General features: G+C 42.8%; 1 protein-coding gene across 5 annotated transcripts; it reads right to left on the bottom strand.

Moving 5' to 3' along the window:
- Positions 1-356: 356 nt before the first annotated feature.
- Positions 357-23672, bottom strand: AASDHPPT (aminoadipate-semialdehyde dehydrogenase-phosphopantetheinyl transferase). 5 transcript variants are annotated; one of them, XM_032956491.2, is made up of 7 exons: positions 23300-23672; positions 22142-22298; positions 21405-21672; positions 13203-13324; positions 9143-9304; positions 7222-7287; positions 357-5282 (listed from the first exon to the last, which is right to left on the bottom strand). In XM_032956491.2, exons 1-7 carry the CDS (start codon positions 23335-23337, stop codon positions 5121-5123), a joined length of 975 nt encoding a protein of 324 aa, XP_032812382.1. In that variant the 5' UTR covers positions 23338-23672; the 3' UTR covers positions 357-5120. The 5 variants fall into 5 exon arrangements, with proteins under 5 accessions (XP_032812382.1, XP_032812383.1, XP_032812385.1 ...); XM_032956492.2 differs by having other exon boundaries at positions 23252-23335; XM_032956494.2 differs by having other exon boundaries at positions 23174-23307.
- Positions 23673-23719: the final 47 nt, after the last annotated feature.

Here is a 23719-nt window from a genome sequence, read left to right as displayed (position 1 = left end):
ATATTGAGGATGTATTATGGGCATAAAGTGCACAGCACTGGTAGCTCCAAGCTCCGGTCATGGCTGCACAAACTCCTCCACGGTTTTTCTGGTGGCAGGTGATGCAGACAATTTCAGGTAAGACCTCGGTCATTACACGACTAATAAATCCCGATACACCATGCAGCCGGAGCCATGCCCGTGACCCTTCGTTGAGTCAGATTAATTACTTCCATGTCAAAAAAGCAATTTGTTGAAATGAATTGAAGTCAGCCCAACTTACAACGAACAGGGACGTTATGGGATTTTAATTACCGACTCGGTGGTTTAAATGTGACAGGATCTTACGCTTTTATTAAACAAACGTAAGCGAAACGTTCCGGCATTCAGCGGCGTTTTATTCATTGTGAAATTATAAAAGCGGCCAAACGTGAGATCAAAAACAAGATTCAGCATTTTAATAGGTGATAAACTGCATTGCGGTAGATTTAATGTACGGCGTATAATACATTTTTTTCCGAGAGATATTGTATCCTGCACGCAGCCGACGGAAAGATAACAGGCAGTGGCTGACGTGAAACATTTCAATGCAGATTCTACATCCATAAAAAAAAGAGCCACTGCGAATGTCACCGATTAGCAAGCGTGCTGCGTGGCAGTCACGTTTCCATGTCGGCCAGAAGCAGAAGCATATGCCCAAATCGGTGTCGCCTTTTGACACGCGTGAGCTCAAGTAAGAAGACAGCGGCGTAATGAGAATAGGATGCCAGTCACGCACTCGCTGTGGCATAGCACGTACGCACGTACGCTGAACTTCTTTCGCACCGTGCGTAGCCAACCGTGCTCATCGGAGGTTACAATGCGAGTGGATTAAGAATTCGCGAGCGGTACGATGAGCGGGAACTTTATGCACCATCAGTCCCCCACACTCGCCTGCTGAGACCCCTCCGCCTCACCGCTATTCAGGTCACGGTTGACAATAACCATATCCCTTGTATGGCAACGATCAATACTAAGTGGCAGAGATGCCAATTCCTAAAAATGTTTGTAACAAACTTAATAACGTATTACAAGTACTCACTCTTTGAGCTATATTCATATAGTGCATATAGACGGCAAAGATACAGTGAGGGAAAAAAAGTATTTGATCCCCTGCTGATTTTGTACGTTTGCCCACTGACAAAGAAATGATCAGGCTATAATTTTAATGGTAGGTTTATTTGAACAGTGAGAGACAGAATAACAAAAAAATCCAGATAAAAGCATGTCAAAAATGTTATAAATTGATTTGCATTTTAATGAGGGAAATAAGTATTTGACCCCTCTGCAAAACATGAATTAGTACTTGGTGGCAAAACCCTTGTTGGCAATCACAGAGGTCAGATGTTTCTTGTAGTTGGCCACCAGGTTTGCACACATCTCAGGAGGGATTGTCACACTCCTCTTTGCAGATCTTCTCCAAGTCATTAAGGTTTCGAGGCTGACGTTTGGCAACTCGAACCTTCAGCTCCCTCCACAGATTTTCTAAGGGATTAAGGTCTGGAGACTGGCTAGGCCACTCCAGGACCTTAATGTGCTTCTTCTTGAGCCACTCCTGTTGCCTTGGCCGTGTGTTTTGGGTCATTGTCATGCTGGAATACCCATCCACGACCCATTTTCAATGCCCTGGCTGAAGGAAGGTTCTCCCCCACGATTTGAAGGTACATGGCCCCGTCCATCGTCCCTTTGATGCGGTGAAGTTGTCCTGTCCCCTTAGCAGAAAAACACCCCCAAAGCATAATGTTTCCACCTCCATGTTTGACGGTGGGGATGGTGTTTTTGGGGTCATAGGCAGCATTCCTCCTCCTCCAAACACGGCGAGTTGAGTTGATGTCAAAGAGGTCCATTTTGGTCTCATCTGACCACAACACTTTCACCCAGTTGTCCTCTGAATCATTCAGATGTTCATTGGCAAACTTCAGACGGGCATGTATATGTGCTTTCTTGAGCAGGGGGACCTTGCAGGCGTTGCAGGATTTCAGTCCTTCACGGCGTAGTGTGTTACCATCTGTTTTCTTGGTGACTATGGTCCCAGCTGCCTTGAGATCATTGTCAAGATCCTCCCGTGTAGTTCTGGGCTGATTCTTCACCGTTCTTATGATCATTGCATTTCCACGAGGTGAGATCTTGCATGGAGCCCCAGGCCGAGGGAGAGTGACAGTTATTTTGTTTCTTCCATTTGCGAATAATCGCACCAACTGTTGTCACCTTCTCACCAAGCTGCTTGGAAATGGTCGTGTAGCCCATTCCAGCCTTGTGTAGGTCTAAATCTTGTCCCTGACATCCTTGGAGAGCTCTTTGGTCTTGGCCATGGTGGAGAGTTTGGAATCTGATTGATTGCTTCTGTGGACAGGTGTCTTTTATACAGGTAACAAGCTGCGATTAGGAGCACTCAGTTTAAGAGTGTGCTCCTAATCTCAGCTCGTTACCTGTATATAAGACACCCGGGAGTCAGAAATCTTTCTGATTGAGAGGGGGTCAAATACTTATTTCCCTCATTAAAATGCAAATCAATTTATAACATTTTTGACAAGCGTTTTTCTGGATTTTTTGTTATTGTCTCTCACTGTTCAAATAAACCTACCATTAAAATTATAGACTGATCATTTCTTTGTCAGTGGGCAAACATACAAAATCAGCAGGGGATCAAATACTTTTTTCCCTCACTCTAGCAGAGAAGTTGTATAAATGAGCATTTAATACATCTCTCAGTACCCCATTTTATTAATGCAAAAGATGGCATGCGAAGGAATTATGCCAACGTTATACCATATTCTTTGGGTCTTTCGGTAAAGTCATGTAGATAGGTTCAAAGAAATAACAAAAACATGAAAAACTACGTTTTGATCGCAACACAAGCAGTCGTCATCTTTACTTTACTGACAGACCCAAAGAATATTAATTCCTGCCGTCACGAAAGCTTTAAGTCAAGATTTAAGGTTATACCACTTGCTGTTGTTTTGATTACTGTGGTCCATAATTATGAATCGCTTCATTCCTTAAATATGCATCCATGAGGATTTTAGTAAGGTACTACAGGGATAGCAGTGAAACCGTGATTAACTATGAAGCCAGAAACCTAATTTCAATGTTGTTGTCTAGAGCTTGTGGCCATTTTAAAAGTGCATTCCGCAATCGTGTAGACAACTCGTCAGCGATTTTTAGGCCTTGCGGGCTCATAAGGGCTACCAGTGGCGAGATATCATCTTCCTTGCCTGGTATGCAGGTCGTGGGTTTGATCCCGGCTCTGACGCCTATATATTTGGAGTTTGCATGTCTCTTTCCCCGTGGCTTTCCCTCCACATTTACAATCAACAGCATGCGTTGTTTTAGATAATTTGGCAGTTATAATTTCCACATGATAAGCCACTTCATTGAGCTATCATTTGTGGCCAGGTCGCTTCTAAAAAAGAAGCTAATAGCTCAGTGGGCTTTACCTGGTAAAATATTTTTTTCATGATTTCCTTACCTTTTCTATACTTTGCACTCCTATCGTGTTTTCATAGTCTGTTGTTGTAACTTTGTAATCCGCCACTACCGGACATCTGTGAAAAAGAGCGTTATAGCTCATTGGATTCCTTCGTTATAAATATATCCTGAATTCCTAGACATGGGTAACATCAATGGTGAGCGATATCTGAACCAGTGCCGAGTCTCGCCTTCACAAACACAAATTGACCACTGTGGTGAAATATGGTCAAACAAACCCCCATGACCTACACAACTGCTAGTAGTCCTTCATCCAGCAGTGGATTGACAAGGTGCTGTAAATTGTCATTATTATACATTGTACCATAATTACTCTAGTGGTCCCATACCAATGTAGAGCTTAGTCACCAATGGTGTTGTGATATCAGCATTCTGGTCACCAAAAGATGGGTTCCAGTTCAAATTCCAGTCAGCTCGAGTACAACCGTGTGATAATTCAACCAGTGGTCATCCTGTGGAGAAACGGGCCTCTGACACTAAGAGATGAGTGCAGCCCCATAACTCATTTGAGCAGGGAGGTGTTTTAAATAGGCACCATTCAAGACCAATTCCTTCTCGTAGTCTCCATTTAACATTACATATATACCGTACACAGGGATTGACAATCTAACTATGAATTGAATAAAAGGCCTTCCATTTCATTTCAGCTTTATTATTTCAGCAATATGAAAAAAGCTATTAGAACGGCAGACATCTGGTGAAGAATTTCGACGTGACAAATTTTTTAAACAAACATCGGCATTGCCCCAAAGGATACAACTTAATTATAATAGCACTCAGCTTCCCGTGTACTGTGCCAACTATCTCCTTGCCTGCCACGACCCAGATAAATGACACGCTGCATTGCAGCCAAGTCCCACAGGCTTGCAGAGAACTCAGACCTCTGGAAATGATCCCTTATGAAATTCAGCCATGACGCTGGAACACAAAAGGTATGCTCGGCAGAATTGATTCACAGGAGTATTTATATCCAAGGGCATGTGAACAAAACTGCAAAATCAACGTTGCCTTCCGAGAACTGACATTTTACCGGTGCACTTCGAACAAAGCTCAGACTGCAAAACATTTAATAAAAATTCTGTTTAGCCTCAATAAAAGAAGTCACTGAGCATGTGTAATCTCTTGACTCCCATGGGCGGCGTAACCCAATAAAAACAGAATTCTAGTTTTGTATTACTCCACTGATGAATACGCTCAAATAACCACAACTCGCTCTTGCTTGCACTTGACACTTTGCATAGCAAAGTTGGTAAATGATCACATTCCTTCAGCCTAACCTTAACACGGACCTAACCGTAACCCTCTTTCGCAACCCCATCATTGGTAAACAAACCTAATTAAAAAAGAGCATATCCTGCACTTGCCTAATCAGTGGCCATCTATTATTACCTTGCTAATTATCCGCAAGGTATTTTTTTTACATCCCGAGGCAATGGTGAAAGGAAGCCAAGAATGTCACATTAATTACCTGTGATAAGAAAAGTATGGAGGCTTTCAACACACCACCCGATTGTAAGAGGGGCACGAAAATAAAATATAATTTGGATTTGAAAAGCGCTAACAGGTGACGAACGCATCTCAACAAGGGAACGCACGTTTGTGTTTATTCCTCCCTACGTGTCGAACATTTTGAGATTTTTTGCTTGAAAATTTTCCCAGAATTCTGGTTCTTCAAGGGACAAGGGGGCAGCCGTCGACATGAGGTCTTGGAAGGTGAGCGAGACGAACGGCCGCACGCACGGTGATTCATCGCTACGCCTGTGACCTTTGGATGTCTGTGTTTCCCAAAAGACAAATGAAACACGGTAATTAAAATAGGTATTTAAAAACACTGCTGTACATTCAATGGGATGTTTAATACGGTAATGCCGTTAACACCTTTCCACATTTAGTAGCATTTAACATTTCTGGATTTCACATTGCATTCTCCCAAACTCAGAGTATCACAACAAAATAAAATAAATTGCTTAAAATACTTTGCATACTCAGCTTGTATCCAAATTGTAGACACGTTGCAATAATAAATGAGTTCATATTCTGCGTCCTTTGTTAATCCACTGCTGGATGAAGGCCATCTCATGCAGTGTTTGTTGTGGGGCTTGTTTGAACAACTTCACCACGCTGGGCAGGGGGGGGGTTCTTAGGACTGGATTTCACTCACAATTGATGTCAGCCATGGCCGGGAATCAAACTCAGATTAATGGGTGCACAGTGCAGTGCATTAACCACTGTCCGCCCCATGTCACCATAACCTAAAAATACCTTACATACCCAAAAAAACAGAATTCTCTACTCTATTTTTATTCCATGGCTGACATGATTTACATATACACGTTGTTTTGATCTAACTTTTATATTGAAAATGTATAATTGTGCATGACCCTATGTCAGCTGCACTATATCACAAACGAGACAATGCACCATAACCCTATATATCACAGGCAATGAATAAAGACAGCCAAAGGAAGGAATGTGCCTGATTTCATCACTCAATCACCGCAGAGATTGAATGACAAAATCAGCTCACGTGCAGATGCCATAAGGATTGCTGCATTACTGGACTATCAGATTAGGGTCCAGCAGTGGTTTAATCATAGCTTATGATGAGAATGAAATACTTAAAGTGAAGATACTAATCATAAAGACAGTAAATATATATTAGACCATGGCACTGTTAGTTCAATCGCAGCAGTTTGTTTAAAAGAAACATAGCATAGCTCTCTGGTGTGTTTTTGGTTTGTACCGGGCATTGTTGGGCGTGATCATTTCACATTTCGCTCCACACACTTGGAGCTTCTTCAGCAACTGAGCTGATTCAGCAACTGAGTTGATCGTGCCAAAACAACACGCAATGCAACCCTAAAAGCTATGTTGTCAAAAAATATATTTTTTTTTAAATCGTGACTAACCTACGAAGAAAGTGTTGGCTGTTGTTTACGTATTTATCTACAAATTGTATCTTCGGCAGCCACAATGCAAATCGTCAGAGGGAGCCGGGGTCACGGCGCTTAATCCCGTTAGGGCGGCCCAAGCCTAAATGCGTGGCCCCAGGCGACCTTACGCTGTGACGCACCCCCCCCCCCCCCCCCGTGGGGGAGCTTTGTGCCGTACGTGACCGCCACGGAACAAAGGAAATTCCCCACAGTCGATTCACGCAATTAAGGAACGTCATCCTGGAGGTGGTTCAGAGGTCGGAGTGCTGAGCAGGCACTGCTAAGATCCAGGGTTCAAATTCATTTGTAAAAAAAAAATATATCCCCAAACATATACAATTATTATTTTTCACTTGTTTTGAAAATCAGCTCGTTTTGAGGTATTTGGTGGATTACTATGAAATGAATGGCAGGATCATGACAGATGGTGACAGCTTGGGAATGCCTTCATTTAGCAGTGGACTGACCATGGCCTAATGATGAATACCAGCTGAGGAAGAAGAAATATTGGTTTGAACATCGTGCAATGATCATTTCTCTCTGGAGCAGGACAGGCGAGAAAGTGCAGTGCCCTCTCGTGTGGATACAAGGTTACTTAAAAATATCTCGGAAGCAGTTCTACGCTATCTCCTTCCACGGACCATTCTCGACTATGGTGTTGATTGCATGCTTTGTGCGAGTTAAATTTTTATTTTGTGTGTGTCATGATATTACATCAATAGCAGAATCAGACTGAATTGGGGGGAACATAGCCCAAAAAAACATTAAACATCATTCACACCTGGCACACGGCTGAGTGTCGATCCACAGCCACAGCTACAAAGTGGGATTCATCCAGCATCGTCTCCTGCAAGACAACCACTTCGTAATTAGAACGTGACGTCTTTTAAAAACTCATCAAGTGAAAACCCACATGTGAAAATCCACGTGTAAATGGATGACACTCAGTTCCACACAGATAAATTAAATAATCCATTGCTGTTCTGCAATCTGCGACTCGACACCATCTTCAAAACTATTACTATTTAGCCGGGCAGTGGTTGGGCACTCCTATAATTCTGCACTGTGGAGGTGAAAGTTGGTGGGTTGGAAAAATGTTACAAAAACTCCCTTTCCGTGGGCGCCACACCTTGGCTAGCTGGCATAGAGCGATACAGCCAAATACAGACGAATATTACGTAGTCCCTCTCCTTAACCTCCTTCCCCGTTCCTCTCTTCAAGCTCACCTCTTATCCATTGCCCATTATCTTCCTCTTCTCTCCCACCGCCCCTCCATTTCTTCCCTCCCCGCTTTCCTAACCCCTACTTACTCAATCGTGGTCACTCATTCATAATCCCTTGCACGTGCCTGCCATCTCAATCAATTATTTCTGATATCATTTTTTAAATGTTAATTGCCTTGATCAAAGGCGCTCAATAAATGTAAACTAAGATATCACCTGTCCCTTCTGTATGGGAAAGAGTGTCTCATCCTCCCACACTGGAGTTTTCTCCAGGCACTCTGGTTTCCTCCTACATGTATAAACACTCATTCGTTGGTTGAAAGCATCTTAATATATATAGGACTGCACAGTTTGGGCAATAGTTGATGCTGGCTCACCACCTGGCTGCTGCCTTCTCACTTGTCTGTGGTTCCTCGTCGATTTTGCATAAACTATGCTATGTAAAAGTAAACATTATTATTACAATGTAGTGTTTAATTCAGAGTGCGGTCAGGTATCTGACTGCAACCGATCTCCAAAATAGGCCCTGTCTGCTTAAGACTTGATAGAAGGCAGCTCAATGAAGCCAATCAACATGGTTTACAAACGGGCCCTGTTTTTTTAAATTATTAATGCATGCTACGTTGCCCATAGTGGCTAGATTAGCTAGCAGAGTGCTCCGTGTCAATGAGGCTGGTTATATTCAGGAACAGGAGGATTTGGAGTTAATGACAAATCCCAGAGGAAATCATTCCGATGGCCAAGCTTACAGAGTTCTATGGGAGAGGATCTCTGAGCAAGACCAATTTTTATTTGAGGATTACACAGCACAAGACAGCTTTTCAGCCAGAGATTACAAGGGGTGTAAACTAAGCCGGGCATAGCAAAGATAAAATGTAAGCCTCCCTTACAGTGCTTAAAGAGAAACAATCAACTCACACTTTTGCTTACAATCTAAACTTATTAAAGATCAAGAAATAAATATTGTGCTGATTTTCATGGTAGAGGCAGGAGAGAACACAGGACTAGAGTCACGAATTCCAATGCACCTAAAACCAATTATCATCATGCCAATTATTTAGCTGTGAAAGCCTCACCGAGTCTCACTCAGAATTGTATTCGGGAGGGTTCTACATTGGGGTGTTTGGCCAATTTCACCCATGAGAGTTTGGCTTTGTGTGGGAGGACACCAGAGAACTAGAGAAAACCCTCCACACATGAGGGGGTGACACTTAACGCTGCCATCTCCTGGTCGCCTCGCAGCCCCACGCGTGCAAAATCTGGCACACACCGGTAAGTTAAACCACGCAAGAACTAATTAGGTTCTGAGATCTGGCGAGATTGGGCGCATGTTTGAAAGGCCAATCTAACATGTTTCAACCTGTAATGGGTTGGGGGGCAATGATCCCCATAAACCGTGAACATTTCTTCACATATCTGCTGTGGATTCTTCCCCTGCAAATGCGGGAACTTGACCGCTGCGAATTTGGTTGTAGGTACCTGAAAGAGCCACCCGGTGTCCTCAGCACCGTCAACGAAGAGCCTGGTGTCCTGCGTCACGGCCGACATGTCGACACGCGGCGATCCCAGTCGAAACTCTATCCGCTGCAGGTTCAAGCCGAGTCCAACACCGACACCCTTCACGTAGCTCTCCTTCAGACACTGCACGGGGGATCACAGGCGCAGGCAAGGAAGTAACCGTTGTGAATGAAGCGACATGAGTCACGGCACATTGTTTTGTGGGAGATGCGTCCAAAGCTACTTTCAATTCACGGTGTCTGACAGCGCTGCACCATAATTCACAAAAGTGCCAGGCTAACCTGTCAGAAATCCAGACCCTGGACAAATAGATCGCGTTGCAGGTATTCTGAATGGCTCGGCACAGATTTGAAATATTTCTATCAGCTTTATCATTAAATCACACCGAGCATAGGCAGCTTGGAAATTATATTATATCTTAACAGATTAACTCACCATAAGTGATGTGTGTAAATGTCTGAAAGGTCAAACGAACACGTTTTGAGTCAACGGAAGTTTTTTTTAATACATATTTGTCTCTTTGTGGCAGCTGTGGCATTGATGCCACTTAACATCAACTGGAAGCCTGCTTGTGCTTTCTTTGGCTTTTGCAGTCTCGTCTGGATTTTCTGGGTCATGAGTGACATCATCCGTATAGCTGATAAGAGGCATTGTGCCAGCATCGCAGCAAGTCACAACTACTGTCACCATGAATTGAAACACATTACTTGCGTGAAATCTTATTCATCGATTACACTTGGTGTGTCTGAATCACAATACTTGCACACCTACCAATTTAAAGACTACTCGCAAAACAGGCTTTTTTAATTCAAAGTAATGAGCTCAACAGCTCATAAATTATATTCATATACTTAGCTCTTTCGGTAAAGTCACGTTGAAGGGAAACAATAAAATAATAAAATATATATAAAACAATAAAAATTCTCACGACGTTTCGACCATAACACAAACAGTCGTCATCAGGTATTCCGGTTTGCATAAATTTATTTATTTATAAACGGTGTATTTATTTATTTATAAAAAAACGTCAGCGCCACGCGCAGCGATTTGGCAGTTTATTTAGAAGGACTAGTCTATCTATGTTCCGAAAAGAGGAGGGGGGAGACGAAAAATTAATGTATGCTGTCTGAAAGCCACTGTAAGCGTGAACAATCAATTAAGACCTGAAATGGTTTATCAAATCTTTCCAATGATTGCTAAGCCAGAATCCATCTTCTCGGTTGAAATTGTCTCTTTGCTTGTATATGTGGATAGCCTCATGAACGAATCTCTCATGGTAGCCAGATGGCTTACAAAGAACCTCTGTCTTGGAAAAGTCAATGTCATGTGAGCCTACTGAATTATAACAATGATCTGCCACGGCAGAGGTGTTGGTCCTACCGTGTTTAAGGTCTGCTCATAAATTATTACTGTATTGTCACAATGGAGCATTCAATCCTGCCATCCAGTGGGGTCTTTATCTTCACGAGGTGATGCTTTATGAGTGTGCTGCATTGAACTGCATTGTTTGAACAATAAGAGGCATAGCCATCGAGAAGTTGTGAATTCACTGTTGAAGGGGTTTTAGGGTGAACATTGAAAAATTCTACATATCGATAATCTGTCAAATAGAACTGTGACCATGCTGTGAATTGCACAAGCAACGAATTAATAAACGCCAAGAAATAAAACGTTAACGATCTACACACATACATGGCATGCTTAGAAGACAATTCATACAACATGTAAGTTGATACAATATAGGCTGAGGAATTAAATATCCTAACGTATTTTTGCACACACCAGTCAAAAGGCATTTTGGTTTCCAGCACAAACGAACACGAGAAGGCACAGTCTGAAGATAGTCTCGTAGTGGCCATAAGCTAACTACCTCGCCTGGTACACATGAGATCGTGGGTACGATCCCAAACCTGACGCCTGTATATTTGGAGTTTGCATGTGGTTGTGTGGATTTTTTCTCCGAGTCCTTAGGATTTTACCTCCACATTTCTAAACATGTGTTAAGAGTATTTGGCTGCTATACATTTCCACATGATAAGCCACTTCGTTGAGCTATCATTTGTGGCCAGGTCGCTTCTGAAAAAGAGCTATATAGCTCAATAGGCCTTACCTGATATAACAAACATAGTTTAGTTTACTCCACATATCTATGGCAAGGGTGAGCATATCCATAGTAGAACTACTGTTTGCATATAAGTTATTATCCAACTTAAAACAAAGGACATGCGCTATACATGTGCTTATGGTGTACATTTCATATGTAACGACGATTATCCCTCCACTTCCCGATTGTGAATATTCACAATCTAGGGCCACAATTCTACTCAAGAATCGATGGCTCTAAGTCTCATTTGTAAAGTTTTGTTAATGTTTTTCATTAGTTCTGTCCCATTCACTCCATTACCCTTAACGTAACACTGCCATGTCATTTGCATATTGTACATAATTGATTCAAACACGCATGATTAAACACGTGTATCGTGAGCGTGCCAATCGATTTTACTTAATGAAATGATTAATCGTTCCGTGCCTGGTGTACATACAAATGAAACAATCTTTGTTTTGCCACTGGTTATATATGTGTTTGGACTCAATCCCCTCTATCAAATGAAGATTGGAACATTTGGAGTCAGCATTCACTTCTGCTGGGTGCTCTGAATAACAAACACGCCGGGCTTGTGCGCCGTACATACAGATGTAACAGCAAAACGTTAGAAACCCTGAAGTCTCCTCTGGGGAAAGTTTACGGCCCGTGCCCAATCAATAAAGCTCAATAAACGGCCAGCTCGAGGCACAGCGGTTATTAACAGCTGCCCTGCTTAGCACAGGGTGACAATGCTTCTCTCGCCGTCTATATACGTATGTTGAATTTCTTTCACACCATACGTAGCCAACCGTGCTAATCAGAGGCGTGTGGGAAGGACAACAAACGAAACACAAAGCAGTTTTAAAGAAATTAGTTTTCAATCTAGATTTAATAGTGCATAGCTCCAAGTAATCCATTGTTAGAAGCAACTGTTTCACACACTTAATTATGACCTACAATTTAAAAGCCATTTAGCATTATTTTTTTATTTTGTAGATTTAAATACACTCTTTCAATTTGTGCACTGTTACCACAAGTATGCTTGAAGAATGTCTGGTCTTTGTTTATGAGCAGAAATTACTTGTAAACATAAATGTTGCTCAGAACATTTTTATAAATAACACATAATTTAGTCCCTTTGGCAATAGAGCACAGTATTCGTCAATGGCCCCCCTACACCGCATCGGTCATGTGGACTTTTTGACCGGACTTCATGCCGAAACAGCGCAGGTTTGTGAAGAAAGGTTCAGGACCAGTTCAGAATCACCGGCCACTCCCATTCGTTATTTCCAGGAATCAAACTCCGGTTGGCAGGTTCACAGTGCAGCGCACTCATCACTGTGCCACTGTTCCGCCCCATTAAATAATTAAAGGAGCAGCTAAATACACAATTCATGACATTTTATTCTGCTGTGCATGCTTAAGACATTCGTAATGCCTGCCTTTTTGGATTCGTGACACTAAGGCAATGTCCACATCTTTACATTAAGGCATGTGTCTGCGTTATCCCTGCCTGCATTTTTCCTCATCTATCCACATCTGTTTTTGTCTACAAAAGACAAACAGAACTTTAAGAAGGTATTAAACGTAATAATACCCTTAAACAATGGGACATGTAGTCCTGCTTAGATCTCAACTACAAACATGCTTTCTCACTGCAAAGACTAAGTCTAAGTCATTGCAAGAAGTCTTAGTCCTTACAGGGACTAGTAACAGGACTCCAGAGTTGCCAAAATGTAGAAACACAAACCACAGCAAAAATGACTTTGCAAATATGCAAATATATATGTTGCCCTGACAGCTATCCATTGGATTCCATGCTGCGAATTAAACAGTTTTGTTGACAAACGCATGTTGGAAAGCATCAGATAATTAATGGACAAGCATGATTTGTCCTAGCTTGTTTGCCTGATCTGGCTCTGCATCCGTCCATACCCAGTGTCTGTAGAAGAGCCCAAGCTTCTCCCAGTCACTGCCTCCGCTGCGGATGGTTCTCCACTCAAGTGGCGTGAACTGCCGGCTCATCAGTCTGAAAAACTCCTCCGTGGTCTGCCGACCTTGGGAAAGAAATGGGCGTGTGATGAGTAAGCGGTGTAGTGAAATAACAAAAAAAGGGGTTTTGGAATGCAAGGGACAGTCAGGACAGAGTGGCGTTAGAGGGGCGGTAGGTGAAAAGAGGATGTCATTTTCATTTGAATGTACGGATTTGTGCGCCTGTCGCAATTACTGGGATGGATTTCACGAAGCCGTCTCCGCTAAGACAGGAATGGACACAAGCGGAGCTGGCATAGTGCCGCCCTTTTCTCTGCAAAATATGGATGGGGTCGCATACAAATTGAGTATTTACATCATAATCAGAAGCGTAACTGAACTTGCAAGAGGGCCAGAAATAACTGCGTAAGATTTCGCTGACAGGTACAGTCAATAATATTACCATTACGAAAGGTGATTTGGTCAAATTCATCCATTACAGTATAAAACTGAGCAGCAGATGTACTTTCTGATAGCTGCATATATTGTCAATCGGAGGAAAGAAAGACCTTAAAATACCAAAATTTTTATATTTTTCCTTTAAATTTGTGTTCTTAATTATCTTATAACAATAACTCAGTCAGATAAAAAGACAGACATCAACATACATCGCAAACCAAAAAACGTGCTCCAGCATTTAAATTACAACGCATCAACTGTAACCACAACATATTGATATAATTATATTTTTACGCTTGGATTTGACATCAAAAGTGAATCTGCCCAAAATCTAACAAAAATACTGCCTGTACACAAAGCCCCATTATTGCGCTTGCAATCGTTTTCAAAGAGACATGGAGTCATGTGCACCGACTGCGGCTCTCATTGGGGTCTCACTACATTTATTAGGGGTGTAACGATTCACCGTTGTGGCAATTCGGCGAATTTTCCTCGATTTGGGGCTGTGATTTCCTTCAAGAATATACCACATTCTTTATTTCAACACCGTGGTGAATGTAGCAGCTTCTGGCAGATGCAGGGGTCATGTGAACCCATTACATACAACATAAACAAATCTAAAAACATCTTTCTAAACATGCGATTCGATGCACGTATGAAGGCATGCACCCCATTGACCAAATCACCACAAATGTAATCGATCTCGTCAGATCTTAAGAGGCTAAGCAGGTTTGAGCCTGGATATTGCTTGGTTGACCACAATATGTGTTGGATTGGTATAGGCGGGTATGGTGCGACTTTGTCATTAATGCAGTGCAGCAAAATGCATTGTTGTATTGTACTCCCTACGTTCCATGTCTATGCTGCTCCTACTTCACCAACACGCACTGACCAGCGTGGTGAAGTATGGTAAACCCCCCAAGACTCACAAAGCGTGGGGCTGCCCTCGTCCACAAATGGAATGACAAAACAATCATATAAACCGTGAGCTTAAGAATCCATATCAATTGATGAATCAAAGGATCGTTACGCCCCAAATGTTTAACATGATAGGGTAATACAGAGGTACGGGAGATGCATGCAGGTGGCTGCATTAACCCAGGTTGCCCTTGCAACAGAGGCAATGTTTCATGCATGTCTCAACGGGTCATATTTAATCTCCTGGTTAAATAATGAGTGCAACAACATCAGCAGCGTTGAAGTGGCGTCATCGTGGCTGTGCTTGGATGCACATGTCGCTTGCGCAATTTGGTGTGTACGCTCTTGCCGACGCGGCATCTCTTTGAAAGCGACAAACAGAAATGTCAACGAATCGCACGGGCCACGTGCTCCAAGGAAATTGCAGGAGCAGACATATATTCCCTCTCGTGACACTAATATCCATCTGTCTACCCATCGGCACAACTGTCTTTAAGGAGCTGCAAAAAAAATGTTGTACAAGTCATAGATTGTCGACCTTAAATTTAACAAAAATGGCAATCTATTCATGACCACATTCAATGTATACATTCAAATGTATACTTTTTATGCTTTTCACATGTTTACAGCTTTAGTTGTGCCCTTGTTTGGTTTTAAGTCCGGACTCAAAACATGGTCCTTTCTTAAGTAATTTTCTAAATGCGCATGGGTTATGAGAATAGGATGTGGTAAATTTGTTAAACGCTGAATTATTATTTTGAGTGTGATATCCTAATGTGTAACATATATACCTTTTGGAATGCTGCTGATAAGAGGATGTGTGTGTGGTAAATGGTTGAATGCTGCACGGTTACTATTTGAGTGTGAAGATGATGCATGATGTATGGGCATATTGTAAGGCTTGTAGGAACAGGACGTGCAGATATTAATCATGAAAGCTGCATGATAAATATTAAGTGCGGTTGTGATGGCTTATGATTCGTACGTTTATTGTAAGGTGCTTTGTATTGATTTTTGGGTTAAAAGGCATTTAACAAGTGTGATTTATTATCATCATAGATGTGACAAACATTTAAACTCAGCCAACACAGCATAGTATATGAACCAGATGTTGGCCCGTTATTCCACATTTTGTTCCCTGGATCATGGCATTACCGAAATTGTGCCAAATTTGATCAAAGATCCACTACCTTTTTTAATATTATGAGCACATGACACTTTCAGCAAACTAAAAATAGAAACACATCCAACTGTGTTCTTGGACTGGTCCTAATAGCTGTTGTTTTGTAACTAATGCTACGTGCCTCATGCATTTAAATTGGCACGTAAATGCGAAGCCAACGCTATATTCCTGATGCTTTCATGAAGATAGATGCCAAAAAAACACAGCATGCCTGGTTGTTCAATTATGGATGCATGGTCATGCATCAGCTTAATTACCTCCAGCGTCTGAGATGATCCAAAGGCAAGCCCTTCATTCATTCATTATTAAAAGTATAACACGCAGAAATTTTACTTAAAAGGACATTCAAAGGCGCGTGAGAATAAAGGAGAAAGGTATTCAGATTCTGACAAGAGATCGACTCCAATGCCTGATGTGCAGAAGAGTTGAGTGAAGGAGTGAATCCCAGCTGACTGGAGCCACGACGGAGAAGCGGAGTTCACCTCTTGTCTGCTCAGAGACACTCGGGACTTGACAATGAGCATGCTTGAGGCAGTTCAGCGGTTGCGAGATGGGACGTACGATGAGACGGCGGAAGATAAATTTGCCGATTGACCCAGAATGTGTGTGCTTCGTAATATAGTACGGTGACTTTGTACAGGATGCGGTGCTGAACTGGAAGCCAGTGAAGTTAATTTAGATGCTCTGAGGAATGGATGAAGGGATTGCGTCTCGTGCCGAGCACTGCGTGGTCAAGGCAGCCTTGAATGAGCCGGAGACGTCTGGGATTTTTTGTAGACATGCTGGAGAAGAGTGCATTGCAGTGGTGTCCAGTCTAATATTCGACAATAGAGCAGGCAATGGTGTTTGCCAACAGTGTTCAGGAAAGGACGAATTGCCCAGTGAGATAGTAATTGGAAATGCAGACAATCTATGAAAAATAAAAGTCGAACCTCAGATTCCAATCGAATAGGAGACCAAGAATCTTAATTTGGGTGGTTGTTGTGTTTGAGACATCCAGCTATTTACAGATCAGGGGTAGAGCGCATGAGGAAAGTTAACTGCCTATGGTCATGGCCTCAGATATGTATGGATCGAATAGACCATTTTCCCAGAACCAACGTTGGAGAGACAGCAGTCAGTAAGACCAGGAAAAAACGGACGGCGATGGTGAATGGTAAGTATTATGAAGTTTAACATCAGCATAGTTGTGATAGCCAATGCCATGATTCTCGATGAGGCGACCAATTGGGGAGATGAAAATGGTGAACAGGATGGCTCTGAGAACAGAATCCTGGGGAACCGCTAGAAGACAATTTACTGGTAGTGAGGAGAACTCCGCAGTCGAATAGGACCGAATCCAGTCAAGGGTTATTCTGGAAACACCAAAGTCATGATCAAGGCATTCGCACAAAATACTGTGACTTATAGTCAAAGAATGGCGAGCACAGCAGCAGATCCATGGTCAACGATAGCCAAGATATCGTAAGTTGCCTTGACCAAAGCCATTTCAGTTGAGTGAGCTGGTCGATAAGCCGATTGCAGACCACGGAAGTTGGGAGACCTGGAGGATATCAGTTTTGAGTTCAAAACAAGCCTTCCAAGGAGGATCTTAGATGTGGAGATATTTGAATATTCATATTAAAGGTTTTTGGGTTAGATCGCGTTATTTATAAATGTCTCGATCGTTATTAAAAACTAGGGGATAAAGACCAGTTTTATTTATGAGCGGAGCGACTTGTCCATGCTTCATAATACTAGGGAAATAGCCAGAATTAAAAGATGAATTGGTGAGGTGGGCATGGAGTTCCTTAAATAACATTTTCAGTAAAGCACTTCGGGCGACTTTTATTTTTTAAAACCAACATACAGTAGTCGCTCATTGCACTCTCAGATTCAAACATACTTATATATGTATACAGAGATGATCATGTAATTTTCTTTGATCAGCGACCTCGCCTTCCTGAGTCAGGGGCCTTAGAAAGATTCTGATTGGTCAGGGTGGTAAATAAATTGAGGCTGGTGAAACCAGAAGTGATTGCCAATGGGCTCCAGATGATGGGATCAAGGCCTTGAACTGGATCCTGAAACATGTTTATAAGCTGCATTCAGAAGCTCTCCAACCCTTCTGAAACTGGTAACATGCACATTACCCCTAATAGGAGACTTTTTTATGATATACCGGATTAATAAGCTGCAAGTATCTCCATTAAGGCAGGTAAAAATCACTACAGAATTTCTAATTTACGCAAATTGCATGCAAATTATCTAAAATGTAATTTTAACGTTTAGGCTAATGAAACGAATTAGACGGAACAAGACAGAACGCATCAGGCAGACAAGACAGAGGACACAGTACAGGTGAGACAAAAAATATATCATTCTTAAATCTACTCATGATTCCCAAATCAGGGCAATTGAATCATGTAAATAGTCTGTACGAGACCATAAGACAAGTTGGTGGACATGCCACGGTGCATGGAATCGAGAAGCATCGGTCCAGAACTTTATCACCCCATTAACTCCTTCCATGCTGGGACGACATGCTGCAAGACGAGCAGGTTCAAACAATTCACCCCGCCAAAAGCAATCCATAAATCAACTTATTTCAGGGTTCCCATCTTGCTGCAGAGTATATATTGAGTGTATGATAAGTCATTTCAAACACGAAAGGGCTCCTGACAAATGCCAACTGCCAGATTACACCGCTGAACGTGGCAGGGGGCAGCAGACGGATTAACCTGAAATGATGCCGACTTTCAACTGTGCCGCGGCGACCGCTGTTACCTCCCTCATTCCTACACAAATATCGGCGTCTCCAGCCGAGCTTCCATAGCACCTGGCCAAACTACGGGTTTAAAGTTTCATTGGAAGCATAGACGGAAATGTAATTAACCTAATAAACAGTGCATAAGCAATATATTGAGAGATAGGAATTATAGTTTGTGAGATCCCAGTTGGGTATGTACTTACTAAAATACAGTGTACATGTGCATACGTGCTGGATGTGACCGCATGTCAAGCCAATGCACAGAAACAGTGGCGATACGTATTTATAGAGCGAGGCAGTCAACCATGGCCAGATAAAAGAGGAAGATCTTGAGCCTGGACTTAAACAGGGGCAGAGAGTCGACAGCAGTGTTATATACTTCCAAAGTTTTCGAGCACTGTCGAACCACACGGCAAATTAGAATACGATTAGCTCGAGGCTAACCTGGTGTTCCGAATCTTTCGTGAAAATCTGGATTTTGTCCCAGTTTAACATTTTTTAGCCTTGTGCTCTACTCACAAGTGGGCGGGCTTGGCAGAGTAGGCAGGGAAGGAGTGAAGAGGCTGCTCAAGGTTTGGGCATGGCTAGTGAAAAGTGGGCATGCCGAACAAGGCCTCCCAAAAATACGGTCTCCTTACATTTGCCATTCATGTAACCATTTCAACGGCATTGGGGGATATTATCTCAACAAGAAGAAATTTACTGAAAATTGCACCCAAGGCCAATTCATTTACTAAGCACCGTATTCCAAACACCTGTGTTTTCCATTTATGGTATGCAAGACATCTACAGCCTTTTTGTTAGTTCACTGTTGGGCGAGGGCCTCCCTGTGCCTTGCAGGACTTGGGGGTTATCTGACCCTATTTCACCGTTCTGGTCCGAGCAGGTTATTGAAGGGGGGTGAATAGACGTGGGTACAGAGTACACAACAATAATAGATTTTGCTGCATTGCTCTCTGCTGCCTGCACTGTAGACCTGAAGGAGCCTATAACACCTGTTTTGTGCATAGTCCTCAGCCATACAAGCACTATGCTGGCTAAAGCCTGCTTAGCTTTCGAGATCTCATGAGATCAGGTGCAATCCAGGTGATTTGGCAGAGGAAGACATACACCTATTTATATAAACAGATCAACACATAGCAATGTGAACTCATTAACTTCAGAATACCTATCACTTTCTGCTCTGCTGAATTCCTAACACATTTGTTGAATGCACAGCGGCAGCTAACAACCATTAATGGTAATGTGAATTTTCCCAAGGTAAGCCTTTGCTTGCATTTAAATTAAGAGATAGGAGGAGCAGCACATGAGTTAGATAACATATACAAGTTAAATCATGAGACCTCCTGTGCCAGTACTAAAATATGAGAATAGGTTTCCCCTTTTTTCTGGCAACAAAACAGGTGTGAAGATATTAAAACACCAAACTGACACCGTTTACAAGGAATCATGTCTGCATTAACCACAATACTTGTGGTCAGAATGCAAACAAAAATAAACACACTCTGAAAAGAAATGCATTGTCTTTGAAACTGATTGGTCCACACCAGAGACAGCCTTCTTTTGAGCCTAGTCTCAAAACGGAGGCGTCCTCTGGTCTAACACCGTGCATAGTCCTCACTAGATATTAACAACGGAGTTGCAGCCTAAAGGACATACTCGGCACAATAGAAGTCCATTGCATAGATGGAGTGATGAAATTGGCTCGTGAGCAAGATGGATTTTAGCAAAACAAAACCAGGAGAGACGGCAACAGCTTAAGGAGTCATTCATCCAGCACTGGATAGATCATGGCTGATGAAGATTAATGTTTTTGCACTATAATCTCAACATACAAGCTAGCGCAACCTTTGTTATGGGAATGGCAGAGTAATCCATCACAGCTGTTAAAAGTTTGCGTTGCTTTCAGAGACAGCATTACAGCCGGCCTGCTGTGAATTAAAATGTTACCCATGTGGGTGTAATGCATTTGTTGCAACACACTGAGGGTATGGTGTGCGTTTATACAGCCTGGTCAGAAATGCCATTTTCAAACCAAACTGCCCAAATACATGTAGTAAAAAGTTAAACTAACATTTCCCCTAAAGCCCTAGTTGTACATGTTTGTACATCTTGGCAATGCAATATACACGCGAATATCCATCAAAAGTGCCTGTGTGAGGTCCACCTACCACACATGAGGTGCTGTGCTCAGGTCCATCTCAGGCAGGTATAGAGGACATGTGATGTAAAAATCTCTTTTTAAGATTGCCACGACATTACTACACCATGATATATTGTACACAACAAGGTCCATGATAACAGTAATGACCGTTTATCATTGCTCATTTTATTTCCTCATCTTATTTTCTGACAAGAAATGAGTGAAATAGCAAACCCAATTATATCACCCATTAAACATGCTTGTTGTTTTCCTGCATTACAAGTTAAAATAAGCCGATTGTAATAGTTAATTTATGTTTATTTATCTCAAATAACTGACAGCATGTGAATTAAAGTTACAAAGAATAAGAGGATTATAGCAGGTTTATGTTCAGTGAACTAGTTTAAGAAATGTAGTTTTCACACCTGATGATGATTGCGTGTGTTGCAGTCGAAACGTCGTGAGAATTTTATTGTTTTATATTTTTATTATTTTATTGTTTCCCTTCTACGTGACCTTACCGAAGGAACCAAGAATATGAATCCCTGCAGTCACGAAAGCTTTAAATCAAAAGTATATTGTTTTATTCATGTTGAAAGTACATGTACATCAAAGCACAAAACATAATTAAAAAACAAGTCATACAATTACAAACCTATGGGAAAAATCGTCATATTGCGAAATTTGATATCGTATCATCAACTATAACATCACCTCTCAGCTGATGTTTCATGATGTCCACCCCAATGGTATGTCCAAGCTCTGCAGCCAGCACAGTGAAGTCCCCTTGATGGGAGACGTTAAAGCCCAGGGATTCAACCGAGTCCAGGCCACGCTCCGTGACGTTTTCAGAGTCGAAAACAGGGTGAGGGTCAGAGGTTAGCAGCACGGGTTTTCCCTGGGCGGTACGGCCCAAGTGAACGCGCTCCCATGGCAGACCCAACACCTCCACGATCGCCTTCCGCAGAAGTAAACGGCCAGCCTGGAATCAAGAGGTCACTCTTAAAACAGTTGCAAATACTGTTAAGAAACTTTTAAAGAGACAATCATGAGTGTTAAGAGCCCTTTGTCTATCCACTGCTGGATGATGGCTGTGCCGATAATGGAGAATGTTTGACTATAGCTGGTGGAGGAGGGACCCAGGACACACAGCTGCAGCTTCCAAGGCTCTAATTTCTGATAAAGGGTGGTGCACAGCTCACTGACAGCTCAAAATATCATTGAGTCTCAGGACATGATGCTAATGGCCCATCAACCGGAAATGGAGAAAAACAATTGAAAGTGGGTGTGTGGGGAGAAAGTAACATTTGAAAGCAATGGAATTCGGTTGAGGAGCCCTCTCTTTTATTGATTTTTACACAATATTAAACATCTGTGCAAATACGCAAACAAAGCCGTCTTCCCCAATGAAGTCTGTCCCTTACGGGGCGGTGAAAATATCCACGACGCACCATTGCCGCTTTGGCATCCTCGACGAAGACGAATTCGGAGACGCGCTGCCTCTCCTCTGCCTGAATGCAGCGAGTGGCCAGGAGCCAGTCGGAGCGTGTGGGCTGCCAGTTCGCCGTGCGAAACGCCCAGCGCACTCCACCCACTCCACACATGACACTGCAGCCAGAGAGAAAAAATCATTAGAAACGACAACGCTGGGCCCCACACATTCTTTGGGAGCCCGAGGCAAAATGAGGCCCCTTGGGCCATTTCTGAGGTCCCTTTGGATCTGAGGCTTTGGACAAATTACCCCCAAATTACCCCCCATACCATCTCTATAACCATGCTTGAGAGCTACCGACAATTCAATATTTTATATTGTGAATTGAAACCCATTTCACTCCTTTTGCAGATCAGTGACATGTTACATTAAGTGGGTTGTGATTCAAAAGGTCTTTCGGCTTTGTTCTGCAACTGCAAAATGGAGGTAATACAAAACATATCTATACATATGCACAAGTCCCAATATAATTGATTCGTACATGCACAATTCCATGCATGTATTGAGCCTAACCCCTAAATTTGTATCAATTAGTCCAGCGTTACATGTATATGTACGCCTCACATTTATTGATGAAAACTGCTGAGCTCTCCAAGATCTGGCGAGATCAGATGTATTTCGAGGAATTGTATTGCTGACAATTTATCAAGGGTGACGTGCAACGCTAAGCCATGAACGCATAATTAAACATGAATATATTCGAGTCTTTTTTAACAATAATTTTACACTGCAGCGGAAATCCCGCGGCTCGAACCCCTAGGGCTTTTTGAGTTTAGTTTGTCTGATCCCCGCACCACCGATTAGCACGGTAGGCTACGTACGGTGCGAAAGAGGTTCAACGTACATACATTCACGCGTGCAAGAAGAACCCCCCGCTGAACGTTAGCCAGTGAGACACAACAACACGAGACATTGTTTGGACATTGCCACAGCTGCAGCGATGTGGGTGGGGGGGGGTCCGGTCATCGCTCTCCGTGCATCACCAACCCACCCAGACGACTCTCCTCGCGGCGTCTGCAAATGCGTCTCGCGCGTAAACGAAGCGCACGGACGTCCTTTAACCACCCACCCGAGAAGTGCCCACGTTCAACAGGCCGATAGCCGATCGCCTCCCTACCGTTTAATAGTTCCAGCGTGTTTCGATGGAGATGGCATGGAGAAGGCACGGCTGCTCGCCTTGACGGGGGGGGGAGAGGCGAGTGACTCGCACACGAGGCCATCTTGCGTAGGGATGTGTAACGGGGTTGGTTTGCTAAGCGACGTGACGTCATCGCAGTGGGTCGGTAGCGGGGGGGGGGGCACCCTTCCCCTCCCCTGTAACGGAGGGGTATCCCCACGTAAGATGGCCGACGAAACTTTCCACCTTTGTGCAGGTCACCGCCAAAAAAGCTCCGAGGAAGGAGCCGCTTTCCGAAACGTCGCCTGTTATATAGTTTCACTTCGGAGGCCACGCTCTTTGACGACGACGACAACGAACGAACGTGCCTGAGTGTCCTTTTTGTCACCGAAAAATAATTCGTCCAACGGAAATGACGTT

This window comes from Petromyzon marinus, chromosome 18, assembly GCF_048934315.1.
Source record: "Petromyzon marinus isolate PM22_M1 ecotype Great Lakes invasive population chromosome 18, UKy_Petmar_22M1.pri1.0, whole genome shotgun sequence".
NCBI classification, from domain to species: Eukaryota; Metazoa; Chordata; class Hyperoartia; order Petromyzontiformes; family Petromyzontidae; genus Petromyzon; species Petromyzon marinus.
The sequence above is the reverse complement of the archived record's forward strand: the minus strand, read 5'-3'. Positions and strand labels throughout refer to the sequence as shown.

Bases quoted from the DNA above. Each gene is read 5' to 3' on its own strand.
- AASDHPPT (XM_032956491.2), bottom strand. From the start codon at position 23,337: ATGCCATCTCCATCGAAACACGCTGGAACTATTAAACG. The intron at 9,305-13,202 runs GTATGGACGGAT...TCCCCCGTGCAG, and splicing joins GGCTCTTCTACAGACACTGG to TGTCTGAAGGAGAGCTACGT. The intron at 7,288-9,142 runs GTACCTACAACC...GTTGTCTTGCAG, and splicing joins ACACCGGGTGGCTCTTTCAG to GAGACGATGCTGGATGAATC.